The sequence below is a fragment of the Urocampus carinirostris genome, chromosome 1 (genome assembly GCF_059441175.1).
Source record: "Urocampus carinirostris isolate Australia breed hairy pipefish chromosome 1, RoL_Ucar_1.0, whole genome shotgun sequence".
In the NCBI taxonomy this organism is placed as follows: Eukaryota; Metazoa; Chordata; class Actinopteri; order Syngnathiformes; family Syngnathidae; genus Urocampus; species Urocampus carinirostris.
In genome coordinates this window covers 22,939,053-22,960,004 of record NC_142349.1, presented here as the reverse complement: position 1 = coordinate 22,960,004, position 20,952 = coordinate 22,939,053, and the positions used below count along the sequence as shown (strand labels likewise).

Here is a 20,952-nt window from a genome sequence, read left to right as displayed (position 1 = left end):
GTAACATGTTTACATTTTTGGTTGCAACTCGTTGCTCTCTGCAGGGTAAACTTTTTTCATATGTTAATGTAAATCAGTGCTGTTGGCCTAGTAACAGACCTCTTTACCACACAAATTACACTTGGCATTGTCCTTTTATGTATGATAAAAAAAAGTCCACATTGCCCTGCACTTCCTGTTTGCCTAACTATCTACCCTGGTCACATCCCTCGAAAGGGGTGATCGACAGCAAGACAACACACACACAAAAACAAAGAAAAAAAAAGTAAACGGTAGCAAAAAACACAAAAGATTTGACCATGGCCAACCCAAATGCTCAAACACCCAAACAAGTTAAGCACCTCGGCACCCAAGTTGGTCACGCTTTCGTCCCTCCAGATGAAACGGGACACAAGAAAATGGCCATGTCACTCGGTTTAGGGTGACACAACAGCTTTTACTGGTTAACCCCTGCCGCATTATACAGATGCGCTGCCCATCCCTTAGAACGCGTCCCAACATCCCACTATCACTTTCACAACACCTCTCCACTCATTCCTATCACCAACAAGAGCTCGATTATGACAGAATCATAATAATGATAATAAATCACTCTCATTAGATGTTGGGTTACTTAACGGGTAGATGAAATAATGAATTAATAAATTGATTGACAATAATTAATAAACAAAATTGATTTGAATTATAATGTTAATATTAATAACAATATCACATTGTACTTCAAAGCGCCCTCCAGCTAAGTCTCACTTTTTATGCCAATAATATACCAATCTGTCCTCCATGATTTTTCTACCGTGTGGCCCCCGCCCTAAAATGGGTGTGATGGCCCTGTACTACGCAATACAGAGTCGTCTAGTGGTCAAACACTACACAGTGTCCCTTAAACAACTGAGTGAGGGCGTTACCATTACCATTCCAACCAAGGTTTCATCCACACAGAAGGCCCGCAAGGCCAGCTTGCACTTGGCAGCTGGCTCATGAATTATTCAACTAAAATGAGGTGCAAGGTGAGGTTTCATCTCCAACCTATGTCTATGCAAATCTTATAAGCATAAATATTAAATATTTCATAAAATATGTTAATATCCTCTTCGGTTTCTGCGTATCCCGTGGTGGCTTTGTAGCCGGGACCACATGGGGTCACCCACAATGCGAGTGGTGTTGTTTTACTTCCTGAAACATGAAGCTCATCCATAATGCATACTGCTCCCTTTCCAGGTGCTTTCATCTCAGAGTTGTATTACACGCGCCTGCTCCGAACAATTTTCCATTCATAATACCTAGGAGGAGTTTCGTGCTCTCTGAATCTGCCACGCCTTCCGATTCTTTTCCCCGGGGTATGCTCTGTGTAAGCGCATGCAAATAGGTGTTTGGGCCCACATAGGAAAAACAAGTTGTGACATATGTGGTAATAAATAAAGCTGTAGTAATCGGTTAGTGTGCAAAATTATATAAGTATTGGTTTATGGTGGACAAATCATGCCATATGTAGAACTAAATGTATACATAAATACATTCAGACAAATACATGCCATATAAAACAATGAACACATACATAAATCACATAAGATATAACTATATTTTATAAATGTTATACAGTACATTCATATATGTATGAGTGTGGTCATTTATAAGGCAGTATCGGTCATCAACAGTAGTTATTAGGATATTTTCAAATTTTGTGTCAACATATTACATGTACACACTGAATGGCGCGTTAGTGGAAAAAATTAATATATTACACTCACTCGGTACTTCATTTGAAAAGTACGGTAATATACTTTTTTTCTGTAAATCCTGGGCTCAGATTTGCCCCATTGATTTTGCTGTTCTTGTATAAGTCTGCCTCTCACGCCCCCGCTCTGCCTACCATTTGCTACTGGTGACACATATGCGCGTAATAACCTACTGCCTAATTTCAGTATTTTATATTATTGTTTTAAATATGGCTTGGATGTGATTATATCGCAATTTCAGTTTGAAAAAATTGTGCACCCTCGTACTCTGTGCTTGAGACAGCGCCATTGTAACTGTATTTAGTTGTATTTTGTAGGTAGATATAAAAATGCCCACCTCTATTAATTTGAATAGTCACCATTTTGTTTCTGGTCGATTGAAGAATTTTTTCACAAGATTGACCGTCAATGAATAAGATACTTTGTAGATTGTGGTCTGCTTTTAAAAAGTAGCACAGTAACGCACCATGTTGTAGCAACATTTAAATTACAAAACTTTGTTAATAACTGAGAAAAGTACCGTAAAATACAAACCATAGTGTCCATCTCATTTTAAGCCGCACCCAGTACATTTTTAAAAGAAAAAACATTTATGCCCCACCTGACTATAAGCCACATGTGCCCACATTGAAACATGACATAATTACAAAAATGGTACACAGAAAGAGGTTGTTTTTTTTTAACTTAACCCCTTATCGTTCCGACGGCTCGCCGGTGGTTTTGATAAACAAATACGTGTCCGTACGATGTCGCAAGTCACTGAAATATGTCATGCCACATATAATTGGAAAGCTTAAACTCTTGGGATTCAAGATATGATGACAATTTCAAAATATACTTATCACACAAACATCAAGATCAGTCTGAACCAAGATACCCCAAAACTATAAAGCCGACGTGACTCACCCCTTACGCTTCCTGGCCGTCTACAACTTCTTTGAATGTCTGGGGAAATGGCTTTGTTACATCAAGGACAATCCATAGAACCCAACTGTGTAAACTGTTAATTCCAAATAATAATGCCGACAGATAAAAAGGCATTGGTAGAGCAGGAGAGCTGATTTTGATCGGCTAAAAAAATTCTGCTTCGGTGAAGGTTGCTTCTTGTAATCTGTTCGTTTCGCCAGATGATTTCCGTTCACAAGTCAACAGACAAGTAAAATTATCCCCAATATGGTAGTTAGCACTGCCCCTTTCGATTGACCCATTTTTACTTGATGAGGGTCTGTTAATGCTTGTTTTATTCATGACCTAAGCATAAAGTTACATTAAACCTCTGTCTTCCTCGACACATATATTCCACCTGACTCACTCTTACCTCTACTGCCCTGGCGGTCGTTTGAAAAATGCATAGATTAGCCACATCATTGCATAAGCTGCAGGGTGAAAAGCTCAACTAAAGGATGGGCAAGTGCAAGTGTTGTATAAAATCGACATAAGTGAAATTTCACTTTGGTGAGGAATCCCAAATTGTCATCATGACCCGTAATTCTCTGCTCACGTGTTTCATCTAACAGTTGGACAACCAAGACTCGATGCGCATGCTGCTGAAGCGAACGGAGGCTGAGCTGAACGTGCGAGTGGCTGACGCCCTCCGCAAGCAGGAGGACCCCCTGCAGAGGCAGCGCCTCCTAGTGGAGGAAGAAAGGCTCAAGTACCTGAACGAGGAAGAGCTAATCATCCAGCAGCTTCAGTCAGTACCAAGACACGGATACATACAGATCGTCCTAAAAATAAGAAGAGGAAACTAATTTAGATGATTTACGACAAAATGCAAACTCGAGTACTAAAGACGGGCATTGGTGCATTGGCGCAGTGGCTCTTAGATAAAGCCGGAAGCGTGATTAAGCCTGTCTAAGCTCCTAGATTCTTATTAAGATGTGAGGTGTTATGGACTAATTGAAGTTCTTGCATAGCTAGAACTGAAAGCCACCTTGAGATCAGCTGCTCAGATATGCAAAGTTTCCTCTGAGGTAACCATATCCAAATTTAGCCCAAGTCCAGAAGCACGGATGATCACAACATCTCATTACGCATGAACCTTTTTAGATATTGTCGTTCAGAAATTTGCAGTGACGACACACTAATTGGATTTGACAAAGAAGCACTCACAAATAACTACTTCCATCTCAAGCAACTTTATGCTCAAGAATAGTTAGTCACCTGCTCTTTATTAAAGTTTATTTTGCATGCCGTTATGTAAATCCTGTAAGTTATTTAATCATATTTTGTCTATTGTTGGCCAATATTAGTGATATTTGTTGTTGTTGGGATGTTCATTTATTTTAATTCCAAAACAATATTTTGTCTTCAAGAAAAAATGTGGGCTGTTTTTATCTGAAGCAAAATAAAAGGCTTACCATGATTAAAATTGTAAATATTCCATTGCCTTAACCTCCTGGCCACCTCATCCTATCTAACAAGTAAAGTTTTTGTTTTTTCCCAAATCTGATTCTCTAACTGCTAAGCCCTAAGGCCAGAGTGATCATTTTTGTCCTATGTAGATAGGAAGATAAAGTGACACAACACAACAGGATTTGAGGCACTGAAAAAAAATGTTTTTTAAAATCATTAATTACACCTCAAGATTAAGACATTGCCTAAGAAAAATGATTCATTTAAGTAGGTCTGTATTGTATTAATTTACAAACACATATTCAGTTGAGCTAGGGTCTTAGCATTTCTAAATTGTACTGCAACCGTTCATTCGGATTTGCATGTGCCCCTGTGTTCCTTCAAATCCAGCCAAATACTTTTCCAAACTGATTAATCCCTGCCCGTGCCGCTCTGGTTCAGCCGGCCACAAAGTTTCTTTGCAAACCCCCGGCCGATGAAGCGAGTAAATTGAAAAAAGCGGCGAAGCGGCAGGAGGCAGTCGACGTTCATCCTTCTGCACAATTCTTCCCACTCAGTGACCTGGAGAAGTCGGTGGAGGACATCCAGAAGGAGTCTTCGCTCAACCACAAGCTGGTCAGTGTGCAGGAGCTGGAGGAAAAGACGGCCGTCCTCCGGAAATTGGGCGAGACGCTTACCGAGCTCAAGAGTGAGTCAGACACTTTCGGCGTGACAAATTAAAAACGTTGGCTCCGACTTGCCTTTTTTAACCTCCCACACGCTGTCTGTCAAAACTTGATACGCTGTCATCGACTTTGTCGCCAAAGACCGGAGTTAAGTGAAGTTTATACCTATACCTCAGATCAGTTCCCAAGCCTTCAGAGCAAAATGCGGGTGGTGCTTCGGGTGGAAGTGGAGGCCGTCAAGTTCCTGAAGGAGGAGCCGTACAGGCTGGATGCTCTGCTCAAACGCTGCAAGACCATCACTGACACCCTCAATACCATGCGCAAGTATGCAACAGAATGCTCAAATTCCTGGCCAATTTATATGGTTATATGGTAGTGCGCCTCATTGTCCAGGTTTCAGTTTAAGTAATGTCGCCCTGTGACTCACACTCCAAGGCAAGCCCACGAGGGTGTGTGGAAGAAACACGAGGACTTCACGTCGTCCAAGCACAACGAGGACCTGAGAAAGTTTCCGGATTTTGACCTCCCAATCAACCCACCTCTCGCTATCAACGACCTCGCGGGAGCAAATAGTCTGTCCAACTGGAGCCCGCATGCTAGCCTCGGCCGCCGCCACCACGGGAACCTGGCAGGACAGCACAAGGACAATCATCCGCCTGTACCTCACAAGGGTAAAGCTGTGGAGGAGCTTGAACGCCGCAGTGCTGCGGACAAGGCGACATCCGTTGAGGTTCGCTTGGTAAGAATGATTTTGACCTTTTTTCTTTTTGATGTCTCCTCATCAGATAAAGGTTTGACCAGCAAAAAAAAAAAGAATACATTAGTCACAGTTACTCGTTAACAGTTCACGGATGCCTTGAACACCTGGGTTGTCGAGGCACCACTGAGGACTCAACTCTGGACAGATTTCTCCCCTGCTGACACTGGTTCCTGGCCTGTTTTTGAGTTGTGGCAAAGTTGGCACCAGTTACTAACTACTTCATTTAAGAAGTAATGGCGTCATGCCCCCAGATTACTGACACCCGAAGTAGTGTGTTACTCTGATAGCAACTCTCTAGTTACAAAATAGTGTATATATTCACATTGAAGCCGAACCCTTAAAACTGCCTAAGAATAGCCACATGATAAAAGAATTTGAAAAAAAAAAAAAAACGTGTAGACACACCTGTAGAAGCAGGGAACCCCTCGTATTTCTTTGTTTGTGCAATCTTGAAAGCTTGAAAACCAAAACAGCCGAGACACTCCATATCCATTTGGTCTTACACTCGGATATTTCCTTTTTTTGTCTATTTTTTTCAAAATACTCAAAAATCTATTTCTTTATTTCTGAGTAATGCCCTGGATGTTTTTTTATCGCAAAAATAATTTGACGAATTAAAATACCAAAATTCTGCACTATTTTACTGTAAATTCTGTGCTCATTTTTGCCCCATTGATTTCGCTGTTCGTGTGTTAGCCACGCTGCCTCCCCACGCGCTGTCTGTCATTCGCTACCGGTGACAAACAACCAAGTAGGCACATATAAGCCGACAAACAAATATGCGCACATTAACGCTCTGATTTTGGTATTTTATTTTACAGTTTTAAATACTGTCTAGATGTGAGTATATAGGTTAAAGAGAATATCAGAATTTCTTTTGGGAGAAATTGTGCATTCTCATCCTTTGCCACTATGACTAAATTCTATTGTATTTTGAAGGTGGATATAAACATTCACACCTCTTTCGATCATTATGGTCTCAATTGTGTTGATGGAAGTTGTATTTTTCATGACCGTCCGTCAAAGAAAAGGAGACATTGTTGTTCGTTGTCTGCCTTTAAAAAGTAGCAACGTAGAGCACCATGTTTTAACAACAGTTTAGTTACACATTTTTAATAATAACACATTACGGTACTCGTTAGCAAGAAGTTATTGCGTTCCAGGAACGCATTCCTTTGTAATCCCTTACGCCTAACCCTGTTGACTGGCATCTTTTATCCCTGCCCAAAAAGGCAGCTGAGCGGGACTGGGAGGAGAAGCGAGCCAGCCTGACGCAGTACAGCGCTCAGGACATCAATCGGCTGCTGGAGGAGACCCAAGCCGAGCTCATGAAGGCCATACCTGACTTGGATTTTGCCGCAAAGCAGATCAAGCCGTCCGCCAACGCGACATCCTCGCAAGCCCCTCAGACCCCTCCGAGCGGGACAGCCACTCCTGAGCACCGTATCCTCAACAACAAGCCTCTGCAGAAGAAGGAAGGCACGTCCAGGCAGGGATCTGGTGAGGAGGGGTGCAAAAATATGATCAACTTCTTTGAGATCAAAGAAAAGCACATGATAGCCAATTTCCTGTTGAATAATTCAATCATGTTAAATGCAAGCTTTGAAGTTCCAACTACACGACATAGCACTGTGTTTGATAACTGGGTTTAGATTTTCTCATTTATACAGAGAGGTTTCAGGTCACATGTCAGTGGTAGTGAGTCACCCGCCTTTTTCTTCTGGTAGCTAATATAAAAAATCTGTCCCCACTTCTTATCTGGTAAAGCGCTTTAGAATGCACTCTGTTAAGTTGGCATCTTGGTTTGAAGCATTGAAGGCCGTTTCAATCGGAACAGACTTAAACCGCGTGGAAAGGTGCTTTGCCTTCTTATTGGTATCTTGCCCATTACCTCACTATTGTTTGCAAACAAAACTGCTCTCTTGGATGAAATGAGGTTTATTATTCTTTATACAAGCACAATGATAGTTCATAATAGCTCTACTTTATGAAACCACAAAGCAAGAAAATACCCATACATCAGAGCTGCTCGAGATAAGAGGGGTACGCTACACTTTCGCCGCTCCTTCAGCCAGGGGCTTTAATATCATTTTATTATTATCTTATTTACCTCATTACTTTATATTTGAATATGTTTTGAGTGATCAGGAAGATGTGCATTATAGCTATTTGGGTTTGACTAAAATGCATCTGGGAGGCCGGGAACAAATCAATTGGATTTCAGTTATTTAGTACAGTGTTGGGAAAATTCAATCGAGATAGAAGCAATTCTAGATACAAGCATGGTCTGAGAAAACATTTTTAAAAAACAAATATTGTATTAATTAATTATTAAATTAGCCAGCATGGCAGCGCAGTGGTTAGCGCGTGTGCGGCACAGTTCTGAGGTCGTGGGAACCTCCTGCGTGGGTTCAAATCCAGCTACCGGCCTTACTGTGCGGAGTTTGTATGTTCTCCCCGTGCTTGCGTGGGTTTCCTCCGGGCACTCCGGTTTCCTCCCACATTCCAAAGACATGCATTTCAGGTGAATTGGCCGGTCCAAATTGTCCCTAGGTGTGACTGAGCGAGTGAGTTGTCTGTCCCCGTGTGCCCTGCGATTGGCTGGCAACCAGTTCAGGGTGTCCCCTGCCCACTGCCCAGAGATGGTTGGGATGGGCTCCAGCACCCCCGCGACCCTACTGAGGATAAGCGGTGCATCTAATGAGATGAGATGAGAATTATTAAATTATATAGTTTATTAATCTTTATTTTTTTCTTTTCAATAGTGTTGCAACAAATATCACAGGTTGAGGCCAAAATCATATAAGGCACCCATCCCAAAAATAACTTTGGATGTTTTTTCTATCAGTTATATAAACAAATGATCTCATATTACTTAAATAAGTACAACAAAAAACTGTTCATCCATTTAAAAATGATCACATTGCTTGAATGACGATATACACAGTATTTTACAATATCTGAAAATTATTTATTTTCTCATCCTTCTTTGCATTACTCTATCAGCCCCTATCCAGAATCCAACCATATATTAATATCGTATGTAGAGGTATCACTGTAATTCCACATCTCATTAATTAGTTCAAATTTAGTGAAAATTTGTAAAAAGCCATGGATAGTGTGTCATGGATTGGAATAAAGAAAAACATTGCGCCTGACACCTGCCAAGACTGAGCCATGTACATTTATTGACACTGCATTGGAAAATTGCACCCTTTCATTCGGGTTAGAGAATCCACAATACTGTATTAAACTGTATCACAGCAGGGTGCCACATCAGTGAGGAGTGAGTGAAAAAAAACGTTTTGATGGGCATTTGGCAAACCCATTTTTAATGTGCACTGCTGCCACTTACAGGAAAGAAGTAAAAGTCAACCATAATTTAGAGTCCTGCTCAAGGTCCCTTGTTCTTGGTGAAGGTTGAAATCTATGATTTCCTTTTTCTGTCCTCAACAGATGAGTTGACGGTGCCTCGCTACCGCACAGAAAAGCCCTCAAAGTCCCCCCCGCCACCCCCTCCAAGACGCAGTTTCCCTTCTTCTCCGGGGTTGATCACCCGCAGTGGAGAGCAGCTCGTTCCCGGGAAGAGCGTCAAGGTAATTAACATTTGGTTCGAGCGCAGTGAAAACGGCGACACATTTTTAGTGCAAATCCACATCAAAACGTGATAGAAATCAATGTTTATACAGCAAAGGCAGCATCTTGGGAAATGCCTAGTAATCCTTTTTCAAAACCAGCCAGCGCAAGTTCAAACTCCCGAATGAGCTCTTCTTTTTTTCAGAAATCTGACTCGGATGACACAGAGAGCCAAAAACCTCACATTAAACTGAGGAGGACGGTGTCGGAAAACCCTCGTCCCGCGTCCACACCCCCGACGTTGTCCGGGGACAAGGTGGACACGGAGCAGGAAAAAAATTCTGCACCGATGGAGGTAAGATGCTCTGTTATGTCCTGAGGAAAAACTACAACCTAGGCATGCCGACATCTCATTGGACAGATGTGCTTACTAGATGTTCAAGCAGCGGAGTCCGTATTTACACCTGATCCTGTCAGTGGGTGCTTGGGTTACATCTTATTAGTCCTACAATCAAGGCTCATTTTTAATTAGATTTCTTAAGGTCTTATACAAATAAAAAAAAAACATCCTAACTATTTCATGATACAGTGGTACATCATCATACGAGCACCTCTAAACACGAGAATTTTGGTATATGAAATGTTGTCGCAACAAAAACATTACAAAGGAAAATTCAGTTCACGAGCAGTCCCATAAACTACCACAAGAGACCGCTCGCCGTGAGTCCAGTGTGTGCATACAAATTGCTAAAATCGAAAATTAAAAATAATGCTTTAATTTTTTTTCGTGTCTAGGGTTTTTTAAGGTTACAGTAACTTTAATTTTAAATACACATGTAGTGCTTATGTATCATCAACAGTCTCTCAATCTCATACATGTCAACCTCCACCATTTGCTTCCCTTAATAATGCTTGCAAAAAATCCTCCAGATTAGGCCAAAATAAACCTGACAAACACAACCCTAACCCTACAAACTATTTAAATTACTGCGAAAATATCAATCTACAATGATGTTGTCGTCAGCTACCAGAAACTAAAACAATCAGAATTAGAGCCAAAATGGGCAGGACAAAATCGGTCTTTTCTAAAGGTGTGCGGTCTCTGTGAGTCCTAAATGCACAAATCAACAGTAATATAAATAAAATGTGATTATGACAAAGGCACAGACTAACCATGTGAGGAAGGGGGCCTGATGAAGGCTTATCCACACTTATAGGGATGGCAGCTGATGGCCTAAGGATTTCAGCCATTGAACCACACCCTACCAGTGCGCGCCTCCAAAATGAGGAAACACTGAAAGATAAATACAAATGAAAAAAATTGTTGAACAAAACATAAAAATGTGAAGTAAAAGTAAAGTATGATACAGTAACAGATGAAAGGTTAAACAAAAAATGCTAAATAAAAATAATCAGGTAAAAGTCGTATCACCTTGATTATGCAGTAGCTCAGGAGGTAGAGCGCTCGTCTTGGGATCCCAGTTCGAATCCCGGCTTGTCCGTGTTACATGTCGAAGTGTCCTTGGGTAAGACACTGAACCTAATACCCCCAATAAGCAGGTTAGCGTCTTACATGGCTGCAATAAAAGGCCGCTATTGGGAAATGTGAAGCACACTGTAAAGCGCTTTGGGAAGTCATTGACTTGAAAAGCGCTATATAAATGCAGATCATTTCATTTCATTTCATCAAGAAGTGGGTCTTGAGCCTCCTCTTAAAATTAAGGGTGGGGGTCAGGACCAAATTGGCTGAATGTAAAATCAAATATGATTTTTAAAATAAGCAAAATGGTCTTGTATGGAAGATGCTAGATAATTACACGCATTTTAAGAAATATTTCCTACTTGGGTTGGAAAATCTCCCAGATAAGATAAGTTAGGCTATTTAAAGCATACCTTTTCTTGATTTTACTAGAAATATAATATAGAAAGATAAAATATTTTAAAGGGACATTGTGTATTTTTAGTGCCTCCAAATGGTATCAAAAACGTAATTAATTAAAAAAATACAATATTATTAGGAATAATAAGCAGAACTACATGAACTTGCATATTTAAAAATACTATTAGGTCAAAATTGTATTTTATTTCACATAACACAAAACAGAAACCTTGTGAAAGGCTGGCAAAAATTGGAGAAGTAAAATGTTGCAATTGGGTCACTTTAATTCTATTTAGTTTGTAATATTCCTTGTCCTTAGAAACACTGTTTGGTTGCACTACACAATAAAGCAACATGTATTTGACAAATAGTACACAGTTTTCCTTTAAAATATACAAAAATAAAACTTAAAATTAGAAAACTGTTCAGCCAATGGGACCAGAATTTTTGCAATATAATAATTACATAAGGTTTACTGAAGGAAAAAGAGGGAGATAAAATGGGCGCGAAGAAGAAAATCTCAAAGAATCGAAGAAGTGGCCAGGAGAAAACAGACGCTGCTTTGAGGGCAGCCGGAAAAGCAAAACCAGTTTCCATTACACTTTTGCAAAACAAGTTGTATTTTGATACATCCCCAAAAACGCATCACGAGAGCGTATTACTTGAGAGTATTTTTCTTTAATTCCAGAAATTGTTCTTGTGATTTTTATTTTTTCCCACGTGCTTTTTGCGCAAAACGGATGTTAATAATTGGTGAACGTTAGTTTTCTTCTCTTATCCTTCATGTGGTCGTTGAATTTTGGGTGACGAGAAAGTCAGAGGATGGAGAAGAACAACTTCTCCAGAAGTTTATTAATGGCAGAATATTCAAGAAATCATTGTGATAAAGACAAAGGCTACATTCTGGCTATATTGTGTCAGTGACATTTTAAAGCAAGCTTTACTATTTCTTAGGTGTCGCAGGAAGTCTACAGTCTTCTGCTTGCCATCTTTTACATAATTACCTTTCATCAGCCAATTAGACAGTTATAGGGTTTGTTCAGGTTGCACGTTATTTTGTTCATCAAGTCATTTTGAAAGTTCGACCTAACGCCAGTTATTTCGTGAGTCCCCACTGTGCTATTGTGGTTGTTGAACATCATGACATGAGTTTGAACTGCTTGAAAAGAGGTTGAACTTGCAGTTTGCACAAAAGACTTTCATTAATGGTTAAAGCTGATATACTGCTTGTAAAGTATGGTCTTCATAATGAAACCCACGTATGTTGTTTGAATTCAAGTGCTTTCCTGGTTTATAGGGCAGGCCTTTGTGTAACATTCCCCACATGACGTTGACGGAGTGTCCGGTCCGAGATGCGCCCCCTTGTTCGTTGGTGAAGGATGTCAAACAGGAAGTCACTTTGCTGCTGAGTGAGCTGGAAGTGAGAGCGTTGTCCTCCTCAGAAGTCCAGGAGCTGAGTGACGCCATGGGTGTCATTTTGCAAACACGCACAATCTCGGCGCATGCCACAGCGCTATCGGAGGTCAGCTTGAGTGAGCGGCCTCTTATGCTGCTCTTCAGGGAGAAGGCAACCCTCAAGGAGGCATACAGGCTCCTGCTCTCCCTTTTGGAAACATCACCGCCGCAGGCCAAACCCAGAAAAAGGTCCTGCTGCTCAGGCCAGCCCAGTTCCCTGGTGATGGCGCTGAGGAGGGGTACAGAGACAGGGGATGCGGTTTTAAAACTTCAACCAAACACTGACACCATGAGTTCTGCAAGTGGCTCCACATCAGACAACTCCAAAGTGTCCAAACAAGGAGAAAATGCCAGACAGACTACCTACAAGAGGCTGGACAGCTTGGAAGAGACTATTCGGGAGCTGGAGAACACTTTGCAGGAGATCAGCGGAGGTCAGCGTTTGGAGGACGCTGACGCAAAAGCAAGCTCAAAGCCGCCAGTCCCGCCCAAGCCTGCATCGTCGATGTCGAGACAGGTTGTTCCTTCATGCCTCCTTATCCGACACATTCTATTCTTCATTTCTTCTCCGAGGGTCTGGGGAACTTTTCACGCCTCTGATGTCTGCTCCCCTATTGGCTGAGAAAAGGAAAGGTGACGGGACAGACACCAGACTTGCCTTGCACTGTGTTGGCTGTATCTGTCCGTCTGTACTTGCTCACCTTCTCATGCTTTGACTGACAATAAAAAAAACTTTTCATTTTTTATTGTCGTTTCTTTGCTCCTGCACCAAATAACTCTTCATCTTTGTTGTGATGTTGTTTTTGGGGGGTGACTTTGTTTTTTGTAATAATGAAACACTCACCAACAACCATTAATGCTAGCATGTCGAGACTTAGTGATTTTAAATCGGAAGTTGTCCCAGGGAATTTCCGAATGATAGTATTTTGTGTGGGCCCCTATTTGATTAACTATCCTGTGATCCGCCACTGTGTTGTTGAATTTCCAGAAAAAAATCTCTTAAATTATATTTGACTAAATTTTAAACGTTGTGGCTTCTTCTAGATTGTCGCAAAAATGTTTCCAATGTTTCCATGTAAACTGTTTAAAAAGTACAGAGATGGTCTTTAAAATGAGGACATAACAAGGGTAAAGGGTAAAGAGTAAAGATAGCTGGGATGGGCTCCAGCACCCTTGAGGATAAGCGGTGCAGATAATGGATGGATGCCTGGATGGATGGACCACCGGGGATTAGTGCCCATTCACAAAAGAGCAACTTGCACGCAGCTTACCCGACACTTGTGTTGATGTGTGACACAAACTCAAATTGCTTGTGTTAGTGCCGCCCCCTCTCGTGCCAGGCTGTCATTTTTCCCAGTTACATTCACGAATAACATTTCCCGCGGGCTCAACGGAAGATTTCAAAGTCCTCTAGTGTAGTTTCGTCATGGCCGCACTTGTCGTTGCATCACTTGCAGCTCCGTCACTCCTGCACGTTCGCCTGACGCTTAATGCCTATTGTGTTGGAAGTTATGCAGCCTGGAAACTTGTGAAATTGCTCTCGTCTTGACTCAGATACAATGTCGACTTTCATACCATGCCTCCTTCTTTTCCTTTTTCTTGAGAGGAGAAAGTACGGTTACACCCACCGCATTTAAGTAGAACTTCAGAAAAAATTATTGTATTCTGATTTTAGAACTAATAGAAGAACACTTTACCAAAGTTATTTTTTTTTTAAATATCGTATTTTCTGGAATATGAGGGTCACCCAACAACTCCACATTGGTCAGAAATTTTAAGGTGCGCCTTATAATCCTGCACGTCTAACGGAAAAAAATGGAAATACACCATGGTTCAATATTGGTGCAACTATTGATCAGTCGATATTTATCGCTAACCACAATAGAATAACAACTGTGGCAACAGGGATTGAATCTGAATAGTGGCGGTAAGAGCTCTGAATCCCAACAGGTGCAGTGTTGATTATTTTTAAGTTCAGTGGGTGGCATTTAAAGTAGATAATGTCAGTTGTTTTGACATATATACAGTATACTGTATTTTCTGGACTACTGTATAAGTCATGTCACGAGGCGGAGTGGAAGGAGGCTGTCACGAGGCGTGGTGGCGTGGAGGACCGGACCAGAACGGAGGCAGGAGGCAGGAAGGGAGAACTCATATGCGTTGACGATCATAAGTTTTATTTAACAAAATAAAAGTCGCCCAATACTCCGGGACCAAAACAGAACAATACAGAGTTCCTCCGGCACGAACTCAACAGGACAAGGCATAACAGACGGAAAATGTTTAAACCTAAAACAGGACAAGGCATAACAGACCTGGGATTGTGTAATGAGCCAGCGCCCGCCAAACCCAAAATCCAGCCTTAAATAGCAGACCAGCAATCAGCTGATCTGCTGCAGCTGAGTTTGGGGGCGCGGCATACTGGTAGCCATGGCGACCGTGACAGTCGCTCCAAAGTATAAGTCACACCAGCCAAAAAATGCATATTTAAGAAGGAAAAAACGTCGCACCCCGAGTATACATGTATTTGAGAAAATCCAGCTTAAAAAAAAATATACATTTTATTTTGAAAGACTATTTAATAAAGTAAAAAAACTATGAAAAAAACTGTCCGGAAAATACAATACCTCTATAGTTGCACTTTTTAATTTCATGTCTGAGCATGTTAAGCTTGTAAAAAATGGCCGAAGACACTGAACGTGAAGTGTTTTGGATTTTAATACAAAAATGCATTTAATGGATATATTATTACTATTAATACTATATTATTACTCGAAGATGTTTTGCTGGTCAAGCTGGTTTTGCCTTGTTGGGCGGTATTGGGGTGGAGTCAGCCAAATTCATACCTCCTCTTCCCGAGTCCTCAAAAATCAAATCTGAAAATTCAGGTTTTCTTCGGGCATGGTCCCACAAATCAATTTAAATGGACGGACTTGGGGTGGATCGGGCTTTGATATGCGCGGGCTGGGGTCGGGTTGTATTTTCTTTAGGCCTGATATTGCCTCGAGACCAAATTTCGTCCCACAATGCCTTTCTCTTCATCTTGTTCAGACCGACTTAATTACTGCCCACAATGCCTTTCTCTTGATCCAGTTCAGAATCTCGCGCACTTCATAAAAGACTTTGCATGTCGACAATACATTACTGTATTTCAGCAGTCCCCAACATTTTCTGTTACACGGAACGATTTAATGCCTGACAATATTCTTACAGCCAGGTCCAATAAAAACATTTACCTGTTCTGTGACTAAAAATACTATGATGACATCAAACCTAATGCCTTTGTATGTGGCGTCTGTACACCTATTGGTCTAATGGATCTTATTGATCTAATGAACAGGATAAGCGCACTCCCCACCTTGAATCCCGGTTTTCCATCGCATCCAAACTTTGCAATTGTGATATATTTTGACCTACCAATCAATGCATGCATATGGCACTTATTTCTTTTTGGTGCAATCCTGGCCATTTATGTAGTTCCAATTGTATGCGCCTTCTAGTCCGATGCACCTTATACATAAAAAATATCACAAAAGACTTTGGGGATGCTCCTTATAATGTGGAAAATACGGTACTCTGGTCTTTTGCTGCTTCATTTCCATGTATTCTACTTGGATCAAGTTTGATGGTGATTATGACCCTTCTCTCCCTTGCGTCTTTTTCAGGGAGGGAACGGTGCCCTGTGCAAGTTCCCGCCTGCCACAGCCTCCAAACACAAGCAGGTGCAGCAGCAAAACAGCACAGATAAATACAAAAGCGGCAAAAGGGAGGACTTTCTGAAGACGCAACAGCAGGTTTGTCTTTGGGGGAGCCGTGTGCATGCCGCGCTGACTTCACCTGCATGCTACCTCTCCTCCATGATCTTGTAACCATAAATACTGTTATCCTTTATGTGTCCTCAAAAAAAAGGCGAGGCTTTGCTGTTTATCCGTCAACACACAAATTATTTGTGGTCACTACCACTAGTTTAGCCCTTCTTCTCTAAATGTGGACATCCACAGGAGCTAAGCAACATAAACAGAATTTATTGTGTCTTTATTTTATTTTTGATCCCTATCCTTTTTGGAGCCTCGATATCCAAGAAAGCTATAATATGTTTTCCAAGTGGTTGAAATGCATTTCTTACTCATTCAAATTCAGTGCGGCATTCATTTTAGTTACACAATACACAGTTACTACAATCTGTTTCGGTTTATTTGATGAAACAGCCCTCAGGGAAGCGGCTTGTGTTACTCCCTTACTTTCCATTGCTTGTGCTTGACTTTTCTGATTACAATATACTCATGATTGTAGAATCACTATTAAGTTTTCGGGAATAACGCACAAAAAGAAGAGCATCCTCGTAACTGAAGCTATTAAAAAGGTGACCTCTGAACTTGAGCAATTAGACATAGCTCAGTTCAACTGGAAGTGAATGTCTGTGGTCCTTTTTGCAAAAGAGATTAGAACAGGGGTGTCAAACACCTTTCCACATAGGGTTTGAATTATTGGCTATTCTTGTAGGGCCTGACTTGTAAATTTAACTAATAGTGATTGAATAGTTCTTAAAATAAACGCTACTAATCCATCCATCCATCCATTATATGCACCGCTTATCCTTAGTTGGGTCGCAGGGTTGCTGGAATCCATTCTAGCTATCTTCGGGCACTGGGCAGGGGACACCCTGGTTAACTTTGATTTTATCATTTATTCAGGTCACAAACACTTCAATTGCATTCAAAGAAATGTTGCCACAAATACATAATATGTTTTAAACCGAATATAACAAATGAACAGAATCTTGTTGGACATTTTTTGAATCACTTATTTATCAAATGCGCGTATTTACAATGTTATGGAAACATCGCCATGTATTGGCGATGAGCCGTCCCTTCGCAAGTATCGTACGTGATTGGCATTGTGGGAAATTTGGTGAGTGGTACAAGCACTATGGGTTTTTAGATGGTTGGAAAGGATTAGCCCTCGTAAAAGGATGTGGCAGTCCATGCGTTTGACACATGTGGGTTAAAACAACCTCTTAATCTAACCCTGACTTTTGATGTGCCTAACCCTGAAATAGAAAACAATGATTTTACAGTTCCAGGACTGCAGATTTGAGTAATCTAAATCAACCCAATGTGGTTTCAACTGGATTAATAAAATCCTCATTCAAATAGTTGACATGGCAACAAGAAAACAGGGGGTACTGTTTTTGACCCTTTCAGAAAGAAAGGAAGAGAGACAGAGAAAAAGACAATCAAAATGCTATCTTGTAACATATGGTTTCCTGTAGAGTGTATTACTGTTAGGATTTCACTTCACATACAGTTTAATTATATTTTTGGAATGCTACTTCATATCTGATTTTACCTATAATGCCTATCAGTCATAGACTTGATGGGTATGGTGGATGAATGGTTAACACGTCTGCCTCACAGTTCAGAGGTTGCATCTTTGCAGTACAATTTCCTTTCAAAATCCAAAAACATTCAAGGCAGGTTGATTGGTGACTACATTGTCCCTAAACATGAATGTGTGGTGTGTGAATGGTTGTATGTTTTTGTGTGCTAGAGGGAAGATTGGGCCTGAAAAAATCCCTCCCGACCAGGCCATCGAACACTAAAGCCAGGACTAGCCTGAGCCCAACAAATTAAGTTGAGCCTGAAGCAAACCCAATTTTCATAAAATCATCTTTTATTTGTAATGACTCGGGACGAGATTGAGGGATGCTACTCCGAGCACGTGGACGCAAGTTGCCTTGCGCGGGAACAGGACGAAATTAATTGCGCTGATCCTCCACAAAGAAAAAGAATGACAAAAAGTCAGGGATAGAGAAGCCTGGCCCAGCTCGAACCCGAACGTAATGAGTGACTTTATAGGCCTGACCTGACCAGAATATTGGGCCGGGTTTTGGGTAAACAGTTTCTTCCTACCATTTGCCCTATGATTGGCTGGCAATCTGTCCAGTGTCCCTGCCAACTGTCGAATGTCAGCTGGGATGGGCTCCAGTACCACCGCGACCCGATGTAGCATAAGCGGTTCTTAAAATAAATAAATAATGGATTACTACAACTAAAACAAATACTACAAGTAAAACTGATGATCACATGAAGTAAATAATGTTCTTGTGTGAATATATCAAACATGTAAAAAAGTTAATTACTATATCCCATGTAAAATACCATGGTTAAATTCCTTCAATGTGTTTAGGTTTACAATAAGGTTGCCTGCACTTTTTTCAGTAAGATTTTTCAAAGGGAGACAAAAAGAGAAACAGCGAGCTGGTAGACTACGTCATACTGAAATAATGAGATTAATTCGGCTTTCATGAGACAAGTATGGAAATCCGCTCAGTTTGTAGTGAGACTGATGAGCGTCAATTGTGGCAGGCGGAAGCTGAGCGTACAAAGAAGAGGAAATAGTCAGGAAGGATGGAGAGCACTTACTCTTCCTCATCATCATCTTCCTGGATAATCAGAGTATGAAGAGAAGCCGTTGGGATTTGTAGCAATCCCATCCTAATCCGTGGCCACATATGAATTTCCTCATATAAAAGCAAAATAAATTAAGAAAGAAAACCTCAAAAAAGAAAAATCCTTGTGATTTTACTCAAAATGCTTCAACAACTTCAATTTCCGTTGCTGTATAGCTATCACAACAGCAACATGCATAACATTTACGGCTTCAGTAGCGTGTGTATGCTTTGCATAACTTCATGCGTGATTGGTTTTTATTATACGTCCCAGTTTTAGGCTTAGAAGAGATATTGGGCCATTTAATTGCTTGTACTTTGTGTTGGACGAACTGCTAAACTGCATCATAACTATCATTGGATGGTTCTGTCGCTTGATGCATGGAAAATCTACTACCAGGGATGGGGAAACTTTGGTCTTGCATGTTTTGGAGCTTTACCTCTTACAACCAAAGTAATTCAAATGAGTAGGATTTTTACCAAGTCTCCATACCAAACTACTGTTGAGCTGATGCTTTTATTCAGATGCCATCTCAGAGGTAGAAATGTCCTAAAGAAGTAAGTTTAGGGCCCTCAAGAGCTGGATTTGACACTGCTGTTTAATCACTTATATATTAAGTCCAAAGCGGTGTCCAGATCAAGGCTTGGGGACTTAATCAGATTCTAAACATTTTACTTAAGCTGTACAAATTTCAAGCGGCACAGAAGCTGACTGGTTAGCATGAATGCCTTACATTTCAGAAGTCCTGGGTTAATCCCAGCTACCACCTATCCTGAGTGGTGTTTGCATGTGTTCTCTGTACTTTAGTGGGTTTTCTTCAGGCACTTTGGTTTTTGACAACATCCATGGTAGGTTGATTGACAAGTCAATGTTGTCCCGAGGACTGCGTGCGTAGGTGAATGGTTGTCCTTTTGTGTGCCCTGTGATTGGATGGCACCCAGTCCAGGGTTTGCCTGAAGTCAGCTCGGAATGCCTACAGCACACCCACAACCCTCAAGATGATCAGCAGCTGGAAAATAAATCAATGTGAACATTCAATAAAGGCAAGAAAGAAAAAAAGACAAACATGCAAATATATTTTCACACGAGAACAACAATGATATGATATAACAGTTCACTGTTCATATATCCCTTAACCGGCAGAGTCGTAGGGGCAACACTTTTTGTGGTGTGTGGTGTGGTGTGTCTTGGGCAAGTACAGTCTATCGGTGCCCATCCCTCGCCAACAAAAGTTTAATACAATATAATTTTACTAATGTGCAAAGGATTGTACTGGTGGTACTATGATCTGCTATGCCATTCTTTGACTTAAATCCCCAACATGGTGCCTGCAGGCAACAGGTAGCCCTCCAAGATCACTTGAGTAGCTCGTGGACAGGTTCTGAATTGTCAGGGCGGACCAGAACAGAGCAGGAGACCCCAGAGCGTTCGTTACAAGTCTTTTATTTGGGGAAGCGTACAGGGTTAGCGGGAGACGCGATGACCGTCGAACGTCAGCAGCAACGCCGTGAAGGCAACTTCGGGACACGTAGCCAATCGTAGCGTGGGACGGAAGCAGGTCGAGTTTACCGGGACTGGAGAGAAGATCGTAGCGTGGAACGGAAGCAGGTCGGATCGGAGGCAGGCAGAATCAGGTAAACAAGTCAAAAAGACACAGGGAAATCAGGCGAGTCAAACGGGGTAAAAAGTAATCCTCAGACGAAGAGGTCTCGGCGTAGCCTGCTCAAAAAGGGAACATGAACCAATCAGGAAGCGCATTCCAGCGCGCCAGATGATACCCCAGGTGGCTCCACTTAGGTAATCATGACATGAATAGCTTACCAGTGACCCCTGAATTAAATACTGTTAAAATAGTTCCGTAAGGAATGTATATCCTGTAGTTGTGCTGCAATACATTGTATCGTATATATAGGAAGTATATTTCCTGGAAATGAAATATCTTATTTTTAGGATTTAAAAACATGCCTTCTATTGTTATTATATTTATGTCCTTTAAGACAATTAATTTGATAATAATATAATAGTTAGGATAAGAATTTAATAATAAGTTAAAGACGTTTTTGTATTTATTTCT

General features: G+C 41.1%; 1 protein-coding gene across 9 annotated transcripts in view; it reads left to right on the top strand.

Annotated features, from left to right (window-relative positions):
* srcin1a (SRC kinase signaling inhibitor 1a) overlaps positions 1 to 20,952 on the top strand; it is a 176,390-nt gene that overhangs the window by 146,220 nt on the left and 9,218 nt on the right. For all 9 annotated transcript variants that reach the window (XM_088330672.1, XM_088330619.1, XM_088330654.1 and 6 more), the window contains 9 exons: positions 3,254 to 3,429; positions 4,649 to 4,779; positions 4,933 to 5,080; positions 5,192 to 5,495; positions 6,749 to 7,016; positions 8,973 to 9,112; positions 9,298 to 9,447; positions 12,269 to 12,943; positions 16,092 to 16,220. In XM_088330672.1, the coding sequence (XP_088186798.1) occupies positions 3,254 to 3,429; positions 4,649 to 4,779; positions 4,933 to 5,080; positions 5,192 to 5,495; positions 6,749 to 7,016; positions 8,973 to 9,112; positions 9,298 to 9,447; positions 12,269 to 12,943; positions 16,092 to 16,220 (2,121 nt within the window). The remainder of the gene's footprint in view (positions 1 to 3,253; positions 3,430 to 4,648; positions 4,780 to 4,932; positions 5,081 to 5,191; positions 5,496 to 6,748; positions 7,017 to 8,972; positions 9,113 to 9,297; positions 9,448 to 12,268; positions 12,944 to 16,091; positions 16,221 to 20,952) is intronic.